We start from the raw sequence: 23,052 nt of genomic DNA, 5'->3' as shown, positions 1-23,052 counted from the left end.
CAAACTTGGAGAAATGCCCCGTGTGTTTGTTTTTCCTATTTTCTCTCACAGCTTTGACCTGAGGCCTGGCACCTGGTGAAACAGTGGTAGCAGCACAGGCAGCAAAAACTGAGAAAAACTCCATAATTCTAGCCAGATGAACGGGTGATGGGGCTTCTGTGAGCTCAAGCTTGCAGGGGAATATCTGCCTTTTTTTCTCCTTTTTTCCCCTCTTGGCTTTGACCTGAGAGTCAGGGCCTAGCTTGGACAGCTACACCACCAAAAGAAACCCTGTCTTTCTAGACAAGAAATTGGGAAAGGAGGCCTCTGTGGTTTGAAGAGTATGGAGGGAATCCACTTTTATTTTCTCTCGCCTGTTTGCTCCAGTGTGGGCTTTGATCAGCTGCTGCAACTACGGCAGGCAGCTAAAACTCCAAGAAAAACCTTATCTTTCTGGCAAGACTGCCAGGAAAAGAGCATCCAGCAAAACAGGGAGTATGAGAGGAATATCAAAAAGAGGAGAGCTGGAGAAGGGGAACCCCTAATTCTATGCATGAACTCATACAAGTTCTGTGCTCACATCTGAACGGAGCATCTACAGGAGAGCCACAAAGCTGTAGAGCAAAAGATATGTGAACTGAACTACAATTTAAACCACTGCCCAAGTTCCAAAATAATCCCCAAGTGTGTTATGTATAGGACAGACTCAAAGCTGCATGATAAAGCCTTTGAAGTTGGAACTGACACGGAACAAGTACCCACAGAAAGTGAGGCTGAACTTGTGATCTGAACCAAACTGAACTGATTGCTTCCTAAAACAAAACAAAACAAAACTCAACGTTCCACAAAGGCTTTTAACAGGACCCAGCGTCTATGCAACATAATATCCAAAATGTTCAGGATAAAAACCACAATCATTCACTATGCAAAGAACTGGAAAAATACGACCAGCTCTCAAGGAAAAATAACGTCAACAGCTGCCAAACCCTAGATGACCAATGTTTCAATTATCAAAGACTTTAAAGCAGTTATTATAACTAGAAAGTAGTTGAAAATATTCTCTCTAGGTATATGCTTTACTCTAGAAAAATTATTGCATTTTTGTATCCGAATCCACGCATAAGAATGTTCATACCAGCGTTGTTTGTAATGACAAAACCCGGGAAATAGAAGGGATAAACTGTTACACAAAGTAGTATTACCAGTACATAGCAGTAAAATTAAGGAACTACGGTTATATGCAAATATACGCAACAATCTAGGATGAATTTAGAAGCATACTGTTGAGCGGGAAAAAAGTTGCAGACGATTATGTAATAACAAACTATGCTTGTAAAGCTCAAGTTTACCATATTAAACATACATGTACCTACGCTAAACTTTTAAAAGCAAAGGAATAAATCCAAAATACAAGAGAGCGTTACCTCTGGAGAAAAGCAAGGGGATTGGATCGGAAAAGACACACGTAATTTTAACAATACCGGCAATATCCTAGTTCTAAAATTACTGGTCGGTTCCCGTGAGTAAAGTGCTTGTCTGTTACATCTATTTATGTACCAAAAAAGAGTTTAAGTTTCTAAACGACATCCCGCGTGCATAACGAAAGAACAGAAGTCTCGGGCCTTTATTAAAATAACTTCTCCAAACACTTGACTAGACGCCGGTATCGCATCCCCTAGCCTAGACGGGGCAAGCCGCCCTTCCAAGCTCCAAACTGACCACAGTCACTTCCGCCTCTGCCTCCTTAGCTCTGCCCACCTGAGCGGAAGTACTTTCCTCTCGGGTCCTCCGGCCTGTAGGGGGCTCTCCCAGGCTTTTAATGCCACGAAGGCCTCCCGCCTGGGCTGTCCCTGCGGTGCCTGTTCGCTTAGTTTTAAAAACACTTTCGCGTTATCACTTTTTCGGCCAGATAAAAATCGCACAGGCATCTTAGTGTGGACATTCACGTTCAAACTCAGTCCAGGCCGAGGTGCTGCATCGTCAAACCTTGACGCAGTGGTGGGTAGGAGTCAGGCGGAGTGGGGACAGCCCCGGAGTGCCGAAAGGCCCCGGCCCGCTTCCTCCGGTGAAGACGTAGCTGCGGGTGGCTGTGGTGGCGGCGTCCAAGATGTCCACCAAGAATTTCCGAGTCAGTGACGGTGACTGGATTTGCCCTGACAAAAAGTGAGTTCAGGAGGGATCCCGAGTGGGGCGAGGTTTGTCGGTGGCGGCTTTCTCGGGTCGATTGGGCATTTTCCGTTTCGACGCTCTCGGGTGCCTTGAGTCGGAGCAGGCGGCGAACCGCCGGCTCCTGGGCGGGAAGGAGGCTCGGGGGCTCCCCACGATGAGGATTTTCGGGAGCCTTTGTTGTGCCTGTGTCTCCAGCGTTTCTTCGACGGTCCTTCCAGACAGTCGTTCTTTTGGGGGAGCGAGAGGGCCTGCCCTTTGCCCCGCGCCCCGCCCGCCCGCCGGCCGGCCGCGGGCGGGTTTCGCGATCGGCGAGTCGGCCGGGCGGAGGCCGCTCGGGGTTGCTCCCCCCACGTGACTTTTCCCTGCAGGATTTCACTCTTGTTCGCGGAGTGCGTCGCTTTCTCCAACTAGTCCTTTTGCTTCTCCTAGTTCACGTTGGCCTTGCTGTATTTTTGTTTTTCTCATTCAAACTTTCCTCGGTACTGTTTATACTCTTGTCCGAACGCTACCCTTGTTTGGTTTGGGAAATTCGGACTTCTTTTCTTGATTGCTCTTTAACTTGCCCAGAAGAGTTGAACCTTTCGCCTCGTTAGAGCCCCTAGCAGGAGGCCTGTGTTTTTGCCTGCCCAGCCCCGGAGCTGCCTGCGGCAGAGGAGCACGTGTCTTCCTGGCTCTGCTTTTTGACATTGTTGCTGAAGCCAAGTGCTCTGTTAAATTGTTAGATTTTATTGAACGGTGCTCACATAGGGGTACGTATTTGGAAATACATAGTAATTTCTATGGAACATAGTTGTCAAGAAAATGGAATGCGCGCCTCATGTTCCAATAAAAACCTTTGATTTCTTGTCCTTAAGGTAGCCGCGGATATCTTACAGAGTTCGTGGTCGTAAAGAGGAAAAACTTTGAGGGATACAAACCTGGGTTGAATTCTAGTCCTATTGCTTATAGACCATGTAACTATGTAACTGTAAAGTAGGTATTTAATTTTGCTCGAAAACTGGGATAGAATAGCGCCCTTAAAATGAGTACGTGAAATAGAGACAATGTTATTTCCTCAGCATTTGCCTTCTATCTACATTTTAAGCAGTCTAAATGAAACATTGTTATGATTTTTAAATACTAAGTTGGTGGCTGTCAATTAATTGCATAAAGATTAAGATGACCTGAGCCTTCTCAAGGTAGACAATAGTGAATAGAAACAGAGTCAGATGCTTTGGCTAGCATTGCTCTGAGTGGTAAGAGACTATTGAATATATTCGAAAGGTTAGAACAACAACTCTGACTTTTTTGTGGTTGGTCACTTGTAGAGTAAGTGCTTTTGATGGTGTCATTTATGACAACACACCCAAATATTTGAGGTAGGTCTCTTAAGAGTGCATTTCAACTCAGTTACAAATATATGAATAGCATATTATTTCTACAATGTGTATAAATCAGAAAACATTTTTGTGATATATTTTTAATGTTTATCAGGGTTGTAAAGGATATTCTTTAGGAGGGAAAACAACCTAAAAAGTATTTGGAGTGCTTCGGTTTAGTGTCCATTCCATACTTCGCATCTTTATTTCATTCTAGTGTAACACCTAAGAAAGAAGGTAATCAGCTTTTTAACATTTAAGCTTTACATGTCATTCAGAGCATTTAACCATTAAGACCATGTTAGTGAACCTGATAATTGTTTGTTTTTAATTAAGTTTACTGAATATAAGCATAAAATGATAGTGTTATTCTATGTATTGAGATTATTGGTTTTAATTTTTTTCAACTAGGTTTCAGAGGTTTGGTAAATACCCCCTAAAACTGAAGAGCCTTATAATTATTGAAACTGTTTATATTTTTGGTCAGTACATCCCATCTTCCTTCTTTCATTTACCGTTCCACTTCCCACTTGTGAAGAGTGTTTTATCAAGATCCATGAAGGCCTCTCTGATTTATCTGTGTTATTGGTCCACTCTTGGGATTTTGTGTTATAATACTTAACACATTCTTGTATATATCTTATTTTTCATACTGGGAGTTTCTTTGAAGTTTTCTGAACTCCCCGGTATCTCATAAGTGATTTTTGAAGTGGAGTTTCATTATAATTAATGATTTTTGCAAATATGAGGACAGTGAGGCACAGAGATCTTAAGTGACTTACCAAGATCACATAACTAGTAAGTGGAAGATTGGAGTGTCTTATCCTAGACTTGTGGCTTCAGATCTTATATTTTTTTCACCTAAATTGTGAGGATTCATTTTATAGTTAACATTGGCATTAACATGACTGAGATGATATTATAAGTTCTGAATCCAGGTATATAGTGAAGACACGTTAAAAAATTGTGTGTATAGAATTTTAAAAATTATGTGATTTAAAAGATATCTCTATAATTTTTTTTTTTTTACTTTATTTTCAGATGTGGAAATGTAAATTTTGCTAGAAGAACCAGCTGTAATAGATGTGGTCGGGGTAAGCATTTAAGGAAGCTTCTCTTAAGACTGTTTAAACAGATCATTTATTTCCCCAGATTCATATTGCATTGTTTTCTATTTTCAGAGAAAACAACTGAGGCTAAGATGATGAAAGCTGGTGGCACTGAAATAGGAAAGACACTTGCAGAAAAGAGCCGAGGCCTATTTAGTGCTAATGATTGGCAGTGTAAAACGTATGTGTTTCAAATTATCGTGCACTCTTTCTTCCATATTAACGTATCTAGCCCCTACTTGTTAATATTACCATCTCTTATTAGTCACAGTGACAAGCCAAGGGCTAAAGGTTTAAATCAAAGGTCTTTTGATTGTTATTCAGTCTGTATCTGATATATAAGTATTAAGAACTTTTAAATTCTATTTTTTAATGGTAATAGTAGTTGTTACTGTGATGGGTTATATATACCAGTAACCAAATGCTTAAGGTGAGCTACCATCCCCAAAAAGTGAGAAAAGAGTATTTAAAAGCTCTAAAGCCTACTTCTTTCTATTGTAGAAGAATCTAAAAAATTTTTAGCCTCCATCATTAATGTAAAATACATCACAAAATTTGTTTTGCCTATTTACAAAGTAATTTTAAATTCATAAGTCACATGCAATAAGTAATTATTCCTAATTAGGTAAGTTTCTTAATGTTTTTGATTTTCAAATTATCTGTTGATTTTTTTCAACTTCCATGTTTTCTGTACACAGATGAATCAAACATATATGGAGGAGGATTGATTCACAAGAGGGTCTTACATAAATTTCTGATTCTATACATACTAAGTTTGTATTGGAGAATTTTCCAGCAATAGATTGTCACTGGATTTGGTATGCTATGGAATTCAGTGCTTGAACTGATTCCTCAAAAAACAGAAAAACTTGACATTATTTGGAGGATATAGCCTTATTCTTCTTTGTGGTGGATGCAGAGACTGAGACATTAATAGAACCTTTAATTTAAAATGTTATTTTTTTCACCTTGAGGCATCAGAATCTATAGATTAATTTGTCATATAGTTCTAATAAGATGACAGAGACATTCTTCATACTGTATAGCTTCTGCTTCTCTGCTTAAGTAGTTCAGTCTGTTGTCGGAACCTACATTCTCTCTTTAGAAAATGTATACTGGTAAGTTTTCTTTGTTTGCGATATCCTTAGTAAATGTTTCTTTGTGGTGGTAATTTCGTCCTAGTTTTTATTTTAAAATTTTAGAATGTCTAAAAATTTACTCTATTTCTTGATTTGTATTAGTCTATTAATTTGATATTTTTCACTTCTAAAGCTGCAGTAACGTGAATTGGGCCAGAAGGTCAGAGTGTAACATGTGTAATACCCCAAAGTATGCTAAGTTAGAAGAAAGGACAGGTAAGATGCTGTCACATTCTAACCAAATGATTTTAAAAGAACTAAAAATCGAATCGATAATTGTATCACCTTCTTGTGAGAGCACAGTAATTGAGGATTCCGTCTTTTCCACTCTTGTTTTTTGCCTTGATTTTTTTTCTTCATACCCCCAAAAGTCATCTTTTTTTTCATAATTTCAGTTTACAAAGTATAGCATTAGAGAGCCCTATCCTAACAGATAGTGACATTAGGATATTTTCGGAATTGCTTTATTCCCTCTCCTGTCCCCCTACTGGTCTAAATGTTGGTCATTAGTAATAAATAGAGTAATAGCATTTTTTCATTCATTTGATAGCGTAGTATGACCAAAAAAAGAGTAGAGAGAGGCACCATTTAAAGATTCATCTGAATCTTAGGCTATAATTCTGAAACTTCGTTATGCATTACAGTCATTTGAGAAACTTTAAAAATACAGATTTCCAAAAACAGAGCTCTATTGAAGCTCTTAGAGGGTAGATTCCAAAAATCTGCAGGTGATTCAGTGGTGTTTGGTAACCATTGGCCCAAATAATAGCTTAGCGTTGGCTCTGTGTATGGTCAGTGGTGAGTTGAAAATATTTACCTAATAAAATATAGTTTTCTCGTTATCAGCAGTTAGCCAAACCACATGATGAGTAAACTTCAAATCTGATTTTATTATTCAGTGACTCATGCACCATATAATCAAAGGCTTCGTTCCAAAAAGTCATCTTCTCAGACATAGACTTAGTAAACTCTGTCTCTGTTTCTTTTTCTCCCTGACTTGACCACTTCCACTGTCTGTCTGGTTTCTGGGCGTAAGAGACCCACTGAAGTCTTCTGGACCTAGCCTTTCCAGATTGCAACAGAAATTCTAGTTTTATCCCCCCCACTTTTTTTAAATTATATTCCCATTTGTGAGAACATTATAGCCTAATGTCCTAGATGTTTTTTCTTTTTCAATCCTCAAATCCGGGGCTGGCCTGGTTCGTGCACTCCGCTTCGGTAGCTTGGGGTTCTCCAGTTTGGATCTGCGGCACAGACCTACACACTGCTTATCAAGCTATGCTGTGGCAGGTGTCCCATGTATAAAGTAGAGGAAAATGGGCACAGATGTCTGCTCAGGGCTAATCTTCCTCAAAAAAAATAATAATAATAATCTTCAAATCCTACACCACTCTTCTCATTCTCAGGAAGTGATCTTGCCTTTGTACTGCCTGGGTAGATTAAGGTCTAATAAGGATCTCCTGTTTTTCCTTCCTTCATCTCTTTAAGGTATACATTTTCTTCCTGTTTTTTGATCTTCTTCTCACCTACTCCTCTGGTTGTTTATTCTGTCTCCTTTTTAGTTTCATCCTCTTCTGTCCAGCCACAGAATGTTAGGGTTCTTCAAAGTCTAATCCCTAGACATTTTCTTCCAAGGCCTAAGTTTAAGTAAACGTTGGCACACCATATTACCGACGTTCACGTCTCTAGCTCAGACTTCTTTGACCCATATATCCAGCTGCCTATTCAACATTGCCATATAAATGTCAAACTCATTATATTCAAACTAAATTCATGATTTTCCCCTAGGACCTGACCCCTTCTTGTAATCTCTTATGATTAGTACCACCCGCCATATGCTTGTGACATAAGCCGGAAACCTAGATGTCTTTAATAACCCCTTCTTCTCTCCCCTCCAAAAAGTCTTTTCCATCAACCTTAGGCGAAGATAGCACTATCTCTTGTCTTGGAAAAACTGCCACTTGGTTGCTGTCTGCACATATTCCCCTCCTGTCCAGTTGGCAGCCAGAAATTTTTTGTTTTGTTTTTTCAAAATTGAAAACTCCATTTGTTTAAAACCATTTGGATTGCTTTTAGGATAAAATCTAAAATCTTAACCATTTTAAAAATTGTAATCCCAAAAGCCTTTTATCTGTTTGCATTCTGTTTGACCTATTTTGTGACTCCTCCTTTAACCAAAGTTTCACTATCACAAGAGCTGTAGTCTTTAACAACTGAAGTCATTAAAGTTTGATACGTTCTTACTTTCCTTTATGCATTGTCTTTTTTCTATCATTCTGGTGTCTTGACCCTTTCCCACTTCCCTGGCTATAGGGTAGTTGTCTTTGCCGGTCACACTTGAAGGTGTGAACTAATGTACACTCTTAACTCGCCAGTTGCTCGTTACTATTTGTAATCAGGAAGTTCTGAGCTTCAGGGGAGAATTGCCTAAGCATGGGACAGGCTGTGGGTAAAAGAAAAATTGATGGATTTTTGAAAGATTGCTGACTTCTGCATAATCCCATTAAATGATTGTACAATAATTTACTTAGCCATTCTCCTGTTTTTGGATTTTGGGGTTACTTCTGTTTTTTTAAACCGTTAAGGATAACTGCAGTAGAAACAGTCTTAATACAGTGTGATTTTTATTTTGAATTATTTATTTAGAATAGATTCTCAGAAGTTGGATTAATTAATTGTTCCAAATAGAGAATCACAGAATTTTCTCTTTGAAAATTCTTTCCTTTGAAAATGCTCTTCCTTTGAAGTACATATTATATTCATCCACTTTTCTGTCATTTCCATTGCTACAACCCTAATTCATGCCTGTTTTAACCCTGCCTTTGACGCTTTACTGGCCCTTGCTCACCTTTTTACATTTTACTATGAGACAAATTTGAAAAATTTTTTTTTAACACTTGCTAAAAACCTATAGAGGTTCTTGGTCACTTGTTTGATAAAAACTGTATTTTAAAGCCTTCTTAAAAATACTCATATTCTTTAAATGGTACCAGAATTGTGGTTTCTCTGCTCATTCATTGAAGCAATATTTATTGGCCATTGTGCAAGATGTTGGCGTACTTGGGGGAGCAGAAACAGACACAATGAGTCAAAGAGAAAGGCATGTTTAAGCTAAGAAGTGAAAGATGTTACCCAGGTAACAAATTGACAGGTCATTCCAGGCAGTGTCACATAGCTTGTGTGAAGGCCCTGAGGCTTGAAAGAATTTAGCATATCAGATAAACTGATTAGCTCCAGAAAACACTTCAGAAATAGGCAAAGGCCATGTAATTCTTATTTTGTTGTATATATGGGAAGTATCTGAAAGATTTTTAACAAAGGACTGACACATCTAATTTTCTTTAAACATTGCTGGTTGGTAGAAAAAGAATTGTGGGAAAGAGTGGCAAGAGTGGAAGTAAGAAAACCTTCAAACCAACAGAATGGAGGAAACACATATAGACCATGCCAGTGATTCCTCTGACTAACCTGTTATTAAGTGGAAATGATATGCTGAAGTTTTTTTGTAAGAAAGAGCTATTATACTTTCCAATATATAAGGAGAAAGTTCATGAGGTGGATTTGTTGTATGGGTTTACACAACATACCTTAATAATCTCTTTGCTGTCAACAGATTACTTAGGTTCTTTCTCTGTGGCCTGTATGAGAGAACACGGAAATGGCTTTGCATTTGCTATGATGCTCATTTTAAAGTAATTTTATTTACATATCTATGAAAATTGCCTATGTGAATTATAGTTCACTTTCTAAATCTTGCTATAATTTATTCTTTAGCTCTCCATATTTGCCATGTCATTTTTCAGCTGTGGCTTACTAAATGTGAATAAAGAACTCTATTGAATTATTTTCCATCTAGATCCCAAAGACTTTTTTAACTTTTTACCTACTTCTAAGTATTTTGAAGTTTAGATCTTTACTCTTAGTCATCTCTTAAAATTTGTTGTTGTTTATCAAACTCTTCATACCTTAATCTCAGGGCTTCCTGATATAATATTAAATATATCAAGATAACTATATTGTTGAATTACAACTTTCCACAGTGTTTGTAATCAAAATTAACATTGAGTATGAACCGTTTTCTTGAGGTGAACATATGCCCAGTTGTACTTGTTTCCATCTGTTTCTATCTGATACTCTGAAAAACTAGAGCCACAATTTTACTAAGCAGAAGTTATTTGTTGTTAGTGTTGTCGAGTCAATTCCAACTCCTAGCGACCCTGTGTCCAGCAGAGTGGGACCTCCCTGATCTTTTGCACCTTCCAGACAATGCTCTGCTGCTATTCATAGAGGTTTTTTTCATGCCAATATTTTAGGAAGTGGGTGTCCAGGTCCTTCTTCCTAGTCTGTCTTAGTCTGGAAGCTCTGCTGAAACCTGTTCATCATGAGTGAGCTTGCTGGTATTTGAAATATCAGTGGAATAGCTTTCAGCATCACAGCAACAGGCAGCCACCGCACTATGACACCTGACAGATGGTGGTGTGGTTACCTGACCAGGAAACGAATCCAGGCTGTAGCTGTGAGAGCACTGAATCTTAACCACTAGACCACCAGGGCTGGCTAAGGAAAAGTTGGTATTGATATTTAATACACTTTTCACTGTATGTCATGTGCACAGAAACAAAAGGAAATTCTCGTATATTACAATTGGAGTCCATATTGTCTCTGAAACAAGATAGGAGGAGGAGGAAAAGGATGATAATGGAAATATTTCAAGGATAAACAGTGGTAACATTGCAGTTTTCACTGTACAAAGTGTAATGAAGAAAAGAAAGGATATTATGTTAATGTGATTTTTTTTTTTTAAGAAAGCTAAATTTACTACATGATTTTATTGGGACAGTTAGGCTTTTTACCATTTGTTTGTGGTTCTATTATGAAATGATGGTAGGGTAAGGGATCATTTTTATAATAACTTCGATTGACAAATTTAAAGTCACAAATCCTAAATTTTTAAAGAATACTTTTTATAGCTTTATTTAACCTTTTGCTGGCTCAGGAAAGGCTTACATCTGGGAATCCTTGCCCTTGCGTGCTAGTACTGCTCTAGAATTTGTGAGGTAGGTAGAGTGTGTTATTGTTGGCCACATTCCTGTTATTTTTTCAATGGGAGATATTTTCAAAATCTCTCATCTTTGTTTAAAACATACTTTTTTATTCCAGTCTTTGCTAAGCCTCTGTCAAAGACCTGTCAGTCTAATTGTAGATGTTAGTTGTGACATCAAAGAATAATGGTTTGCTGGTCTTGATTACTTTCTAATAGAATGTTTTCAGTTTGTAAGTTTACTGGCCACTTTAGAGAACCTGAATGACTTTTAACTATTTATTAAAAACAGTTGCATTAAAACTAATTTAGAAGTCGTTTATTATGTCATTATATTTGCCTATAAGGAATTTTCCAAGCTCTAGCTACATGTTAACCTAGCAAAATTTCAATATATCAAAGATTTCATATTATCTGCAACTGGTAAACAGTGAGATTTGATTCTCACTGAGCCCATTCCCAGAAGAATTATAATAAACTATAGAGGAAAGGCCTTTGAAAACTGGTTTATAGCAGAGGTTTGAGGAGACATTTTCCATTCATATATTCCATGTATTGCCTAAGTCACACAGGACATTTTGAAATTGAGAAGAGCTAGAAGTGTAGCCACAGAACTTCTCTAGCTGAGGTATCTAACTTTGAGACCATTCTCTGTAGTGATTTTTATTTTTAATATGCTTAAAAGACTAGTAATTTATTAGATGGATAGGCAGGTGTTGTTGATAAGATTTTCTTTCTATTGCTTGGAGATGATTTTGACATGTTTTTGTTACTTTAATGAGTTGTCATAAGGTAACAATTTATGCCCCTCTTTTTTTTAGGATATGGTGGTGGTTTTAATGAAAGAGAAAATGTTGAGTATATAGAAAGAGAAGAATCGGATGGTGAATATGATGAGGTAAGCTATACATTAGTATGCAGCTTGAATACAAATTAGGAAATTAGGAAAACATATTTGAAAATACCTTAGATGAAAAGGAAAAATATTAACTGTATCTTGTTTTTATAAGTACACTTTGAGTCTTTTACAGCAGCTTATCATTTTGTAGGAAATCCTAATTGACTCAAATATATAATTGACTTAACATACATTGACTTCAATATATAAAAGTAACTTCTTATAAAAATTACTAATTTTAGTATGTTTTCACCTGACAATATTATGAAACTTTTTCTGTAGTTTGGACGTAAAAAGAAAAAATACAGAGGGAAGGCAGTTGGTCCTGCATCTATTTTAAAGGAAGTTGAAGATAAAGAATCTGAGGGAGAAGATGAGGATGAGGATGAAGATCTTTCTAAATATAAATTAGATGAGGTAAACAGTTTCCTTGTCCTATTTCTCCTTTGTCTTATTTGAGCTGTGACATACGTGTGAACGTTTTTGACGACCTTTGGCCTGTGATGAAGCTAATGTTCTCCTATGTATTAATTTGTTCTCGCAAAAGCGTTGAGCTCCCAGTCTGCCAAGGACTGTTCTGGCTCTGGAGATACAATAATGACTGAGACAGAACCACCCTTGTCTTAATGGAACTTAAATTCTAGACGGGAAAAGACATATGTGAACAAGATAATTTAGGTAGCCATAATGTTAGGAAGACACATGCTGTGACAACAGATATTGAAACTACTTTGGTTTTAATGGATGTGAGATTTCTGAGGAGGTGAAATTTGAGCTGGGATTTGAATAATAGGATGATATGAAGGAACTGGCTCTAAGAACTGGGGTCAGAGCACTTTCAGGCAGACAGACAGCAAATAAAGGTTCCCTAAGTAGGAAACAAGCCAGCAACGTTCAAAAAGTCATAGGTAGGGCTAATGTGGTTAGAGCAGAGGGGAGAATGTGATGAAGGGGCCAGCAACCACATCAGGTCTGGTGATCATTGTTCTCTGGTGCCCAAGTGTAAAGATTATGGTCGGATGTATAGATCCAGATTAAGGGTACTTTGGGGTCTGATCATAAGAGGCCCTTGAATGCAACTAAACAAATAAATGTGGAACAAATTTTTAAAGTTTTTAGGAAACAAATGAGGTATATTTATCTGACCCATGTTTCAGAGTGATTGTCAATATATTCAGATAGTGAGAAGACAGAATGGATTTCCAGAGTTAGGCAGACCACCTAAAAGGTTACTGTGATAAACTAGAGTAAAGAATGAAGTTCTGAACTAAGACTAGGGAGATGAATTCAAGGACTTTTAAGGGAGTAAAATTGAAGAGTCTTATCAGCTTATTTGGTAAAGCATTGTAACAGAAAAAGAGGAAATGAGTATGACTTCTAGATTTTCTTTGAAATATCTGAGATAGGGACCGGCCCAGTGGTGTAGTGGTTAAGTTTGCACGCTCTGCTCTGGTGGCCCGGGATTTAGGGGTTCGGATCTTGTGTGCAGACATAGCATTGCTTGTCAAGCCATGCTGAGGCGGCATTCCACATAGAAGAATTAGAAGGACCTACAACTGAGATATACAACTGTGTGCTCGGGCTTTGGGGAGAAAAATTTTAAAAAAAGAGGAAGATTGGCAACAGATGTTAGTTAGCTCAGTGCCAGTCTTCCTCACCAAAAAAAGAAAAATGTCTGAGATAATTGTCAGGTCTGTTTAGTTGAGATGAGGAAAGTAGTAGGCAGATTTCAGGATTGGGAATGAATTTTCTGAGATAGTAGTGATAACATAATCATATAGAGATGTCTAGTGCACAGAACTATTCATCCTTCCTCATAGATTGCATTAATATCTAAATGTCTAAATATAAAATATTAACTCTGAGATTTTGTTAGGATGAGGATGAAGATGATGCTGATCTCTCAAAATATAATCTTGATGCCAGCGAGGAAGAAGATAGTAATAAAAAGAAATCTAATAGACGAAGTCGCTCAAAGTCTCGATCTTCACACTCACGGTCTTCATCACGCTCATCCTCCCCCTCAAGTTCAAGGTCTAGGTCCAGGTAAACGGGTGCAGGTCAAGGGTAACACCAGTCAAAATGTCAGTATCTAACTTCTTTATTTATGAATTGTGTTTCTCTTGACTGAATAAGCTTTCCTTTTTGTTGTAGAAATTTCATTCAAGTCACCTTTTAAAAGACAATTTTTTCTATCTCCGTGCGATGAAGTTATTCTCCAGTATTTTCAGAAATGCAAAATTGCAATGTGAAACTTCAGTCCATTTTAGCACCTTGCCTTTTGTTAAAATAGACTTTAAAACTTCAATTAAATCATTTCATATAGTGATATTTATCTAAATACATAGTTTACATTTAGAAATTTTTAAGCAAACAAAGAAAAGATTTTATATTTTCACTGATGATGTTAAAGGCCAGCACTGAAATTTTCTAGGCATTAATTGAATCATTGACTTGTTAGACAATGTTTTAATAATTTACTTTGGTATGGGGATTCTGAATAAAGGAGCAAATTCAGCCGTATTTGTTCTGTTAGCTTAATGCTCATAATTTTGAGATGTCCAGGAATAAATTAGAGGGTTCAATTGGTCTTAGACTTGATTATTTTGTTAGTAACGTAAAATTTTAATATTCCCTATTTTTGTAGTCAACAATAAAAATAAAATTTTAGGTGAGGAAAAGCAGTACCTTATTTAAATATTGTTCACTCAAAATATTTCTATTCACGGTTGAGTGAAACCATGGGAAATGAATTTTAATGGTAATTAGGAATAAAGTATTAGCTAATCGAGTACTTAATTAGATAAGTGTTAATGAATACTATAAAGCCTGAAAGCTTAAAAGGCTGATTATAAAGATAGTAATTTTAAGATGAACATGTAATAATCTTTTTCTGCAGGTTATTATTTTAAGGGACAAATTAAAAATGTAAATTGGACCATAAATGAATTTTATTTCTTTTGCGATTTTAAAATTCATGTGGACCATATCTCCCATTGTGTCATTTTTTAATAGTATAGTTGCCTAAAATGATAGGATTTTTGGTGTATTTTCCCTTTCATTCTCTAACTTTTGAGTAGACTGAAAAACAGAGATTAAACAGACATACACATGTCAATATTTAAAGCTTCAGACTAGCCTAGTGATCAAGGAAATAGAAGGGATCTCACAAGGGAAATTGATAGAGATATTTCAGAGAAGTTAAATAGAAACTACAACATTCAGTATTTCTGAATGTGTAAGTCTTGGGTTTTAAATGTTATTCGTGAACATAAAGTATTCATTGTTAATAAAGTGATAATGCTGAGTGTTTTTGAGTGATTTTTAGAATAATTTTGTCACACTTTGAAAGTGATAGTTGATTATTATCAAAAATTATTAAGTTTCAGCATAAATATTAAAACAGGATGAAAAGTTGTTACCTTAAAATAAATTGTTTTGAAAATATTTATCTCAAATAGTTTCTTTTTATATGAAAATGAATTCTAACGCATTATCTTTCTTTCAGTGTTCATATGACAAAGCTCAATTAAGTGGTTCTGGAAAAAAAAATCCTTCCATGTTGTTCCAGGTCCCGTTCAAGAAGTTCTTCCAGTTCGCAGTCAAGATCTCGTTCCAGTTCCAGAGAACGTTCGAGATCTCGTGGGTCGAAATCAAGGTGAATGAGGTAGCATCTCTCTGTAAAGCAGAGAGAAAACATATTTAAAGGCTGCAGAAGGTGTTGCTGCTTTTTTCCTCTTGTTTTGCTTCTACTTGTCGATTTTATTTTCGCATTAGAAAACTAATGCACTTGCCTCAGCTTAATTTTCTCACCATGAGATGTTTCCATTGCCAGCAGTGTGCCAAGACATTCCCATGATTGAATTAAGGTGGTTATTTTGCATTATGCAAGGTTTGTCGTTTTGTGCTAAAATGTGATGAAGTAGGAAGATGGAGCCAAGTCTTATCACCAAATCTCTTAACTAGTACCTTAAAGTTACATTTGCAGTAGTAGTTCAGATAAGATCAGAGATATGCAAATAAAAAGAAACAGTTCACTCCATTTTTGAAAGGAAGAAAAATAACCCTGCTTCAAAACAGATTTTGTTTTGCAGGGCAGTTGTTTCAATATTTACAGAAACAGTTTTGTCATTTGCCTCAGGTAAAGTTTCTGGAAAGTTGTATACATTTGTCCGTTTCTCTGTAGTATTACACAGGATGTTAGAATCAGTATGTGTAGAATAGACACTCCTTTAAATTCTGCAAACTAAGTCAAGAAATGTGGTTGGTCAGTCTAGGTGGGATGTGATCTCAAGCATTATTGTTAACTTCAGCTTGCATTTAGTCAGACCTAGAGGGACAAATAGTTTTATAAAGAAGCGAATGAGATGGTAGTTTTTATTCTCTTGAAGTTTTTTTCTAAACTTAGTCAAAATGTATTGCCTTTTTCTTGAGGAAGATTAGCCCTGAGCTAACTACTGCCAATCCTCCTCTTTTTTGTTGAGGAAGACTGGCCCTGAGCTAACATCCATGCCCATCTTCCTCTACTTTATATGTGGGACGCCTACCACAGCATGGCTTGCCAAGTGGTGCCATGTCCACACCTGGGATCCGAACTGGCAAACCCCAAGCTGCCGAAGCAGAACGTGCGAACTTAACCACTGCGCCACCAGGCTGGCCCCTATTGCCTTTCTTTTTGTGTTAATTTATTGATCTGTTAAAGGCATCTAATGTGAATAGGAAAATCACTGTAATTCCACTCATGTGGAACTTGACACTGAAGATTAGTGGTAGCGTTTTTGGTAAAAATAATTGCTTAATAGCTTATTAGAGCCAAATCTGTAGGATTAGAGGGCAGCTGCCATTTAACAACATTGAGGAGAGAAGAGTGTATGCACGCTTGTTATTAGGCCAATACAAGATAGAGAGGAACGAGTTTAAGTAGTTTTAGTCTTTTTGAGTGCTTCTTGGTGAAGGTCTTTAAGTCCTAGTTCCCTTTGGGAAGCACTATAATTAAGGTTTATAGAACAGCTTTCATATTCTTTTCAAACATTTTTTCATTGCTTATAACTTTCCAAAGAATTCTCCTTTTGGGCTTTCTGATTTTATTTTAAGCCCAAAGGTGAATTTTTTGGGAAGTTTGAGCTAAATTACTTCAACTAAAATATGTAAATGAAGAAAAAAATTTTGTATTTGTACATTTACCTTTACCTGAAACATGTGAATGTCAACACTTCATACTTCATGAATAGTGGTCCTTCATAAAAATAAATACTGTTAATATAAGCCAAGTTTTAAAGTTACTTATTTTGTTTTTCTTTGAATATTTAGCAATTTAAAAGTTATTGTTCTTTCTCATTGCTGTCCCTTATCCCTGCTTTTTATATAGCAACTTAACTAATAAGTTGGATAATTTCCACAAGGAATTATGTATATTTTCCTTAGGAAGTTGTCTGTAAGATACACATTTTTTTCCCCAAACGAAAGAATATATTTTCTAGACAGGAAGTTGTGCAAATGCAGTTAAACCTGTTCATTTTGCTATTTATGTATACTTTAAAATGAAAGCCTTCAATTTTAAAAAAAGAATTTAAAATTTTACTTTAACATATTAAAGCTGGTTTTTAATTATAAGTGGTGAGCTCTTATTTTAGAAAATTAAAAAGATGAAATTAAAGTAAGTGTATTTAAATAGAATTGTTTTTATGGTTGAACCAGAAGTCTTCTGTTGAGTAAGCAGTAAGTATTCCTTCTTATAAAATTTTCGTAGTTATAAAGCCTATTGTTTACTTTTGGAGCTGTTAACTATACAGTTTGCTTCATTTCTTCTTTTAATGAAATGTTTGATTTGTTTCTCAATCAATGAAGATCCAGCTCCAGGTCCCACAGGGGCTCTTCTTCCCCACGAAAAAGATCTTATTCAAGTTCATCGTCTTCTCCTGAGAGGAACAGAAAGAGAAGTCGTTCTAGATCTTCTTCATCTGGTGATCGCAAAAAAAGACGAACAAGATCACGGTCACCCGAAAGGTTTGGGTTTCTGTAGAAATAAGAATGGGTGTTCTTAAGTGTGTTTTAATAGATTAACTGAACTTCCTATCCAAGGATTAGATTTTCATTATCTCCTTTGTTCCAACTTTAAATTATACTTTTCAACTTTGAACTTCAAAAACTAGATGAATTACTTTGCTTATCCTGTGTGCTTTGATCGGGTTGTTTAGAGAAGTTGTATATGAAACCACTTTCTTCCATTATCTGATCATGTTGTTGTTAAATTTTTATTTTCATATATAATTATTATAGCCAACTCTCGGTTATTTCTGTCTTTAAATATTTTAATTCAGAAGCTGTATGTTGAAGTAATTTAATGTTTGGTTTTTTATATGTATATGTGCTATTAATTTTACATTAAATATTAGAAATCATAGAATTCCAGGGCATCTAATAAAAAATTATTCTAGATCATTGGAAATCTATCCTCATTTAATTATGTGTATATGCATTTCCACAGCAAATTATTGTTTCATGCCCCTTATCTATAAGGAAATTGTTCTTGTAGCTAATACATTTTTCACCTTACAGTCAGAATCCATTTTTTTTAGAGAAAGACTTTTACTAGATAACTTTATCTGTATTGCCATTTTTAAAATTTGGAGAGTGTAAGTGTTATCTGTCAGCCTTTTCTGCAACAGACTATTTACTCAGTTTCATTAACTTTCTCTTGGTTCTCAATGTTTAATTATATAGTCATTTTAATGGCTTCCTTTGTAATCTTTGCAAATTTTCCATATCCTTTCAGCTTGTGAAAGTAAGGATTAGGTAAAGTCTGCTTATTGCTGGGTTCACTGGTAGGGTTACCTCATGATTCCTACTTGTACAGAATGACTAGATTTGCCTCTTCATATTTTGAAGATTCAATATTAAGATTACACACACCTAGTCTTGTTGCTGTGCATTTTATTCCTTTGTAAGAAAATTACTCCGTACTTGAGTGAAACTCATTCTGTTGTTTTTTTACCACTTCTGCAGATTTTTATCTTAGCCACATATAATCCCCCTAGTTTGTTGTCATCTAAACTTAATGAACATGTTCTCTATTCCATAAGCCAGGTGATTGGTGAAAACACTAAACAACCCTGAGCCCAGGGCCAACCCCTCGGAACACCACTACTTTACCCAGGTTGATATATTGACTTATTCATATTAGCTGCATGAATATAACCCTCTAACTAATTGTACAATCATCTTGTGTGACCTAGATTTCCAAAACGTAATTATTTATGAATATATATTCTCATACACAGAAGCCTTGCTGTATCTGTTTTACATAAAGACATATCACACCATCTACAGTGTATCAGAGACTGATTTAGTCACACTTGCATTGGAAAGTTTATATGCCTTTATTGTCTACTATCTGTAATTTTATACATTTTTGCAAGGCTTCCCTTCATTGCCTTAAATAATTGAGAGGTGGCTATATCTTGAAATGAGATTTATTTTTAAGGTATAGAGAATTTTAAACTATGGTTATACTATTACTGGGCTCACATCCAAGGTCTAAACACTAGTTAATTTTATACGTATAAGTTTGTATCTTAGATTTTAATTATTCCTTTTGTCAGCATAATGAGGTTTAATTTTTGTATTCTCAGTCTTACGAATGAATGCTAATATCTAGCTCCAGCTTACTAGATTACCTGCTTTCTTCATTGTGTCTTACAGGCACCACAGGTCATCTTCTGGATCATCCCATTCTGGTTCCCGTTCAAGTTCAAAAAAGAAATAATGTATTAAAATTTACATCTTAAAAAAAATCCAGTACAGTGCATGAAGCATATTTTTTAAGAAGTTGGTGTCTTACTTGGTCAGAAGTGCTAAATCTGCTAGTAGAGGTGCATGCCTTCATTGCTTTTCAGAACAATACAGCTGTGTTTATTTGTGAACTTAAAAGTAAATAGTATTTTAAGCCATAATGTCCCTAAATAGATGCTCTATTTATCATTTATTATTTACAACCATTTGCTTCATTTAAAACCATCTCAGCTATAAGAAAGTACTTTGTTCCTAATTTGAACTCTTGTTTTCTCATTTCCAAATATGCACTGTCTGTTGACTTAAGACAGGATTACCTAGTCTTGCCTGACGTTTGGGCATGGAGGCAAGACTGCGGTAAAGTAATTGGAGACAGTCTGTATGTTAATATTGGAAAAGAAGTCATCCTATTTATGTTAACCTACATCAAAGTGATTCTTAATCAGATAAACTAGTTGTAAGACAGCCATATGGAGACCTCTTTATTTTGAAATTCCCTATGCTAAGGGTGCCTTAGAATCATTGTCTCACTTTTATCCAGTTTTACTTTTTGCACCACCACATTTAATGTAGAAAAATCTTGTGAATTGCAGAAGGAGAAATGTGTTGTTCATTTCTCCCCTTCTGATGTGATTTTGAGCAAGAATGTGTTTCTAACAGTTCACCTCTTCTCTACTGATATGGTTGTCTAATGAGAAAAACATCTTATTTCAAAATGTTTATCTTAATATTTTAAGAAGCTTTGTGCGGTATCCTTTAAAAAGGCAGTGAATCTCATAGGGTAGACAAAGCTAAATCATAGTTAATGAAGAACAAATTGAAGAAAGCTTCTGAAGTATATTTCTCTTTGGGTGAAAGATGAACAGAGACAATTGTGAATTTAAATGAATATTTGCCTTGAGATGTTTAGCTTTGAACAGACTGCATCACATTTTCTTCTGAGTAACAAATGGATGCCTGTTTTTCTGCATGACGTAAGCAGAAATAATTGTTGTTCCTATTCACTTAAAATTACTTATGGCTTAAAATACTTTCAGAGTTTGTTTTATTTTTCAAAATTAAAATCTGGTCACTTGAGCTCCATTTTGTCTTCTGGTTTTAAAAAGAAAAAGGCTTCTCTTAACAGTATCTTCAGTGACAATACAAGGTAAGTATATTAAGGGAAATCAACACTTGTGCTTGGGGACCTTTTGTCATGGGGATAAATACCCACTTTTTCTTGTTTTTTCCCCTTTAACAGTAGTGTCTGCTACAATTAAAATGTTTTGAGGTATTTAGTAGACAGACCAAACAGAAGTATATTTGTTTTTTATTTTAAAATGAGTGATTTTTCTCTCAACTGATCTAAAGATAAAAGCAAATATCTTATGTAGAAGTATTTTGATAATATTTTTACAGTGAACTTCCCCTTGTTTTTTATGTCTTAATTTTCTTTGCTACGTTTACTGTAGGTTGCACAAGAACTTTTACTCTCTTGTAATTGTGCCTCAGACTTCTTGAAAGTCTACCTTCTAAATTGCCCAGATGATCTTCTAGATTCTATATGTTACCGTTGGTTTATTCTTGTGCTTTCTGTATTTAAAACTTCGGCTGTGCTAAGCAAATGCAATGTTATAAATTTAGCTTAATAGTAGTTTACGGACAATTCAGATGATTATGATTTCATTTGGTTTAAACTGTACTAGTTCATTTCATAAGGAAATGATGCTGTAGATGAATGTAAATAAAGCTTGTGAGTCAAGCATAAAGTGGTGTTTGTTAGAAATAAACTAGAATTTTTAAGCTCTGACTTAATGTTCATTTTTAAGCTATTCACAGTCTTGTTTGTTACTTTTGATTGTGCATTTTAAACTTTTTATCACTTACCCTTTATATAACGTTACCTTATTTTTATATATGAGTGCTTGGTTTAAAACAGTCCAAAGTCATTATCACTGTAACCTTGGGTGCTCAAAATTTTTGTGACTTTCTTTAAATGGAGAGTACCCAAATTAGTTGAATACTTCGTACCAGAACATTATATACCTTGTTTCCTGTGGTAAAATAGCCTAACCTAGTATGCTTCCTGAATTACTCTATAAACTGTCACTTGATACCACTCAACGGCTGTCCCTTTTAACCTCTAAGTTTTCTTAAATTTCCATTTGGAATCCTTTTGTCTAAACAATATTGAATAGTATCTGGTAACCAATGTCCAAGTTCAGAGCAAGCTCTGAATGCAAGACCATTTCTAGGCACAATTATGAAGGTAAAACAAGTCTTTGTTTCCTGTCTCATCTCCTCCTCTTGCTATATCGAGTGTCCACAGCCACTGTTGTAGGTATTCGTAAGCAGGTAGGGAATTTCTCCGCTCTGCCCCCAGTTTTTGACATAATTGTTAGATGTTTTTTAAAATAAGAATAATCTTGTAGCTTTCCTGAACTGGAAATTGTATTATTTCTGGAAAACAGTAGACAGTTATAATTAAAAGACAGTTTAAGGTATATAATAGTGATTAACAGGCAGTATCTTAATTAATTCTCCCTGTCACCTTTACATACTATTGTATATCCCCTGTTTTACAAAAAGGTTGCAGCATAAGGAAATTAAAAACTTGCCCAAGGGAGCCGCAGCAGTGGCTAAATGGGGATTCACCCCCAAGTCTGATGGCAAGTTTCAGTGTTAGCTCTAATAACAACCCGTTATTAGCTCTAATAATAACCTGTTTGAGAAGATAAATGTTAAGTCAAAATGGTCAGATGTTTTTTATTCTAGTGATTTCGTAAGGAATTGTTAATTTCAGTCATTTATGGGTGGATACATAGGTAGACATACTATTTTGGAATAATTTTAGATTTACAGAAAAGATTTAGATTTCAAGGATTGTACAGAGTTTCCATATACCCCCACCCAGTTTTCACCATTGTTTACATACTACCGTGTACTTTTGTTAAAACTGAGAAACCAACATGGATATATTATTATTGCTTACAATCCAGGTTTTACTTGAATTTCACCTTTTTTCCATTGATCCAGGGTACCACACTGCACTTAGTTGTCATAGCCCTCCTAACTCCTCTGACAGTTTTTTCATTCTTTCCTTGCTTTTTATGACTGACAGTCTTGAGGCGTACTGGCTGTGTATCCTGTAGCATGTGCCCCATTCTGAGTGTGTGGTTTTTCTTGTGACTTAGGCTGGGGTTACAGGTTTTTGGAAAGAATACAATAGAGGAAAAGTACCCTTCTCATTACATCATATCCAGGGGTACATGAAATCCATGTGGCATCACTGGGGATATTAACCTTTGTCATGTTGAGATAACAATTCTTCGCATTCACCATTGTAGTTAGTTCTTTTTCCCTTAACCTACTACGTTCTTTGGAAACAAATTACGAAGAATAGCTCATCTTCAGAGTAGGGATGGAAGCAAGTAAACTCCACCTCCTCTGGGGGAGGGCTATCTGCTCATATCTGGAATTCTATGAGAAAGATTTATCTACTATTTACATCTGTATGGGCTCATGCATTTTTATTTTATACTTAAGGTCATAGTCCAATGCTATGTGATTTATTTTATTGCTCAAATTG

At 35.9% G+C, this 23,052-nt stretch overlaps 1 protein-coding gene across 3 annotated transcripts; it reads left to right on the top strand.

Moving 5' to 3' along the window:
• The first annotated feature begins 1,833 nt into the window (after nucleotides 1-1,833).
• ZRANB2 (zinc finger RANBP2-type containing 2) lies at nucleotides 1,834-21,273 on the top strand. 3 transcript variants are annotated; one of them, XM_014867285.3, is made up of 11 exons: nucleotides 1,834-2,142; nucleotides 4,548-4,600; nucleotides 4,688-4,796; nucleotides 5,888-5,970; nucleotides 11,617-11,693; nucleotides 11,976-12,110; nucleotides 13,570-13,739; nucleotides 15,265-15,351; nucleotides 17,541-17,699; nucleotides 18,776-18,849; nucleotides 19,395-21,273. In XM_014867285.3, the coding sequence occupies exons 1-10, from the start codon at nucleotides 2,087-2,089 to the stop codon at nucleotides 18,807-18,809; spliced, it is 963 nt and encodes a 320-aa protein (XP_014722771.1). In that variant the 5' UTR covers nucleotides 1,834-2,086; the 3' UTR covers nucleotides 18,810-18,849; nucleotides 19,395-21,273. The 3 variants fall into 3 exon arrangements, 2 of the variants coding, with proteins under 2 accessions (XP_014722771.1, XP_014722770.1); XR_001402241.3 differs by having other exon boundaries at nucleotides 1,984-2,142; nucleotides 18,780-18,849; XM_014867284.3 differs by lacking the exon at nucleotides 18,776-18,849 and having other exon boundaries at nucleotides 1,983-2,142.
• Nucleotides 21,274-23,052: the final 1,779 nt, after the last annotated feature.

Source organism: Equus asinus, chromosome 16, assembly GCF_041296235.1.
Source record: "Equus asinus isolate D_3611 breed Donkey chromosome 16, EquAss-T2T_v2, whole genome shotgun sequence".
Lineage (NCBI taxonomy): Eukaryota > Metazoa > Chordata > Mammalia > Perissodactyla > Equidae > Equus > Equus asinus.
The sequence above is the reverse complement of the archived record's forward strand: the minus strand, read 5'-3'. Positions and strand labels throughout refer to the sequence as shown.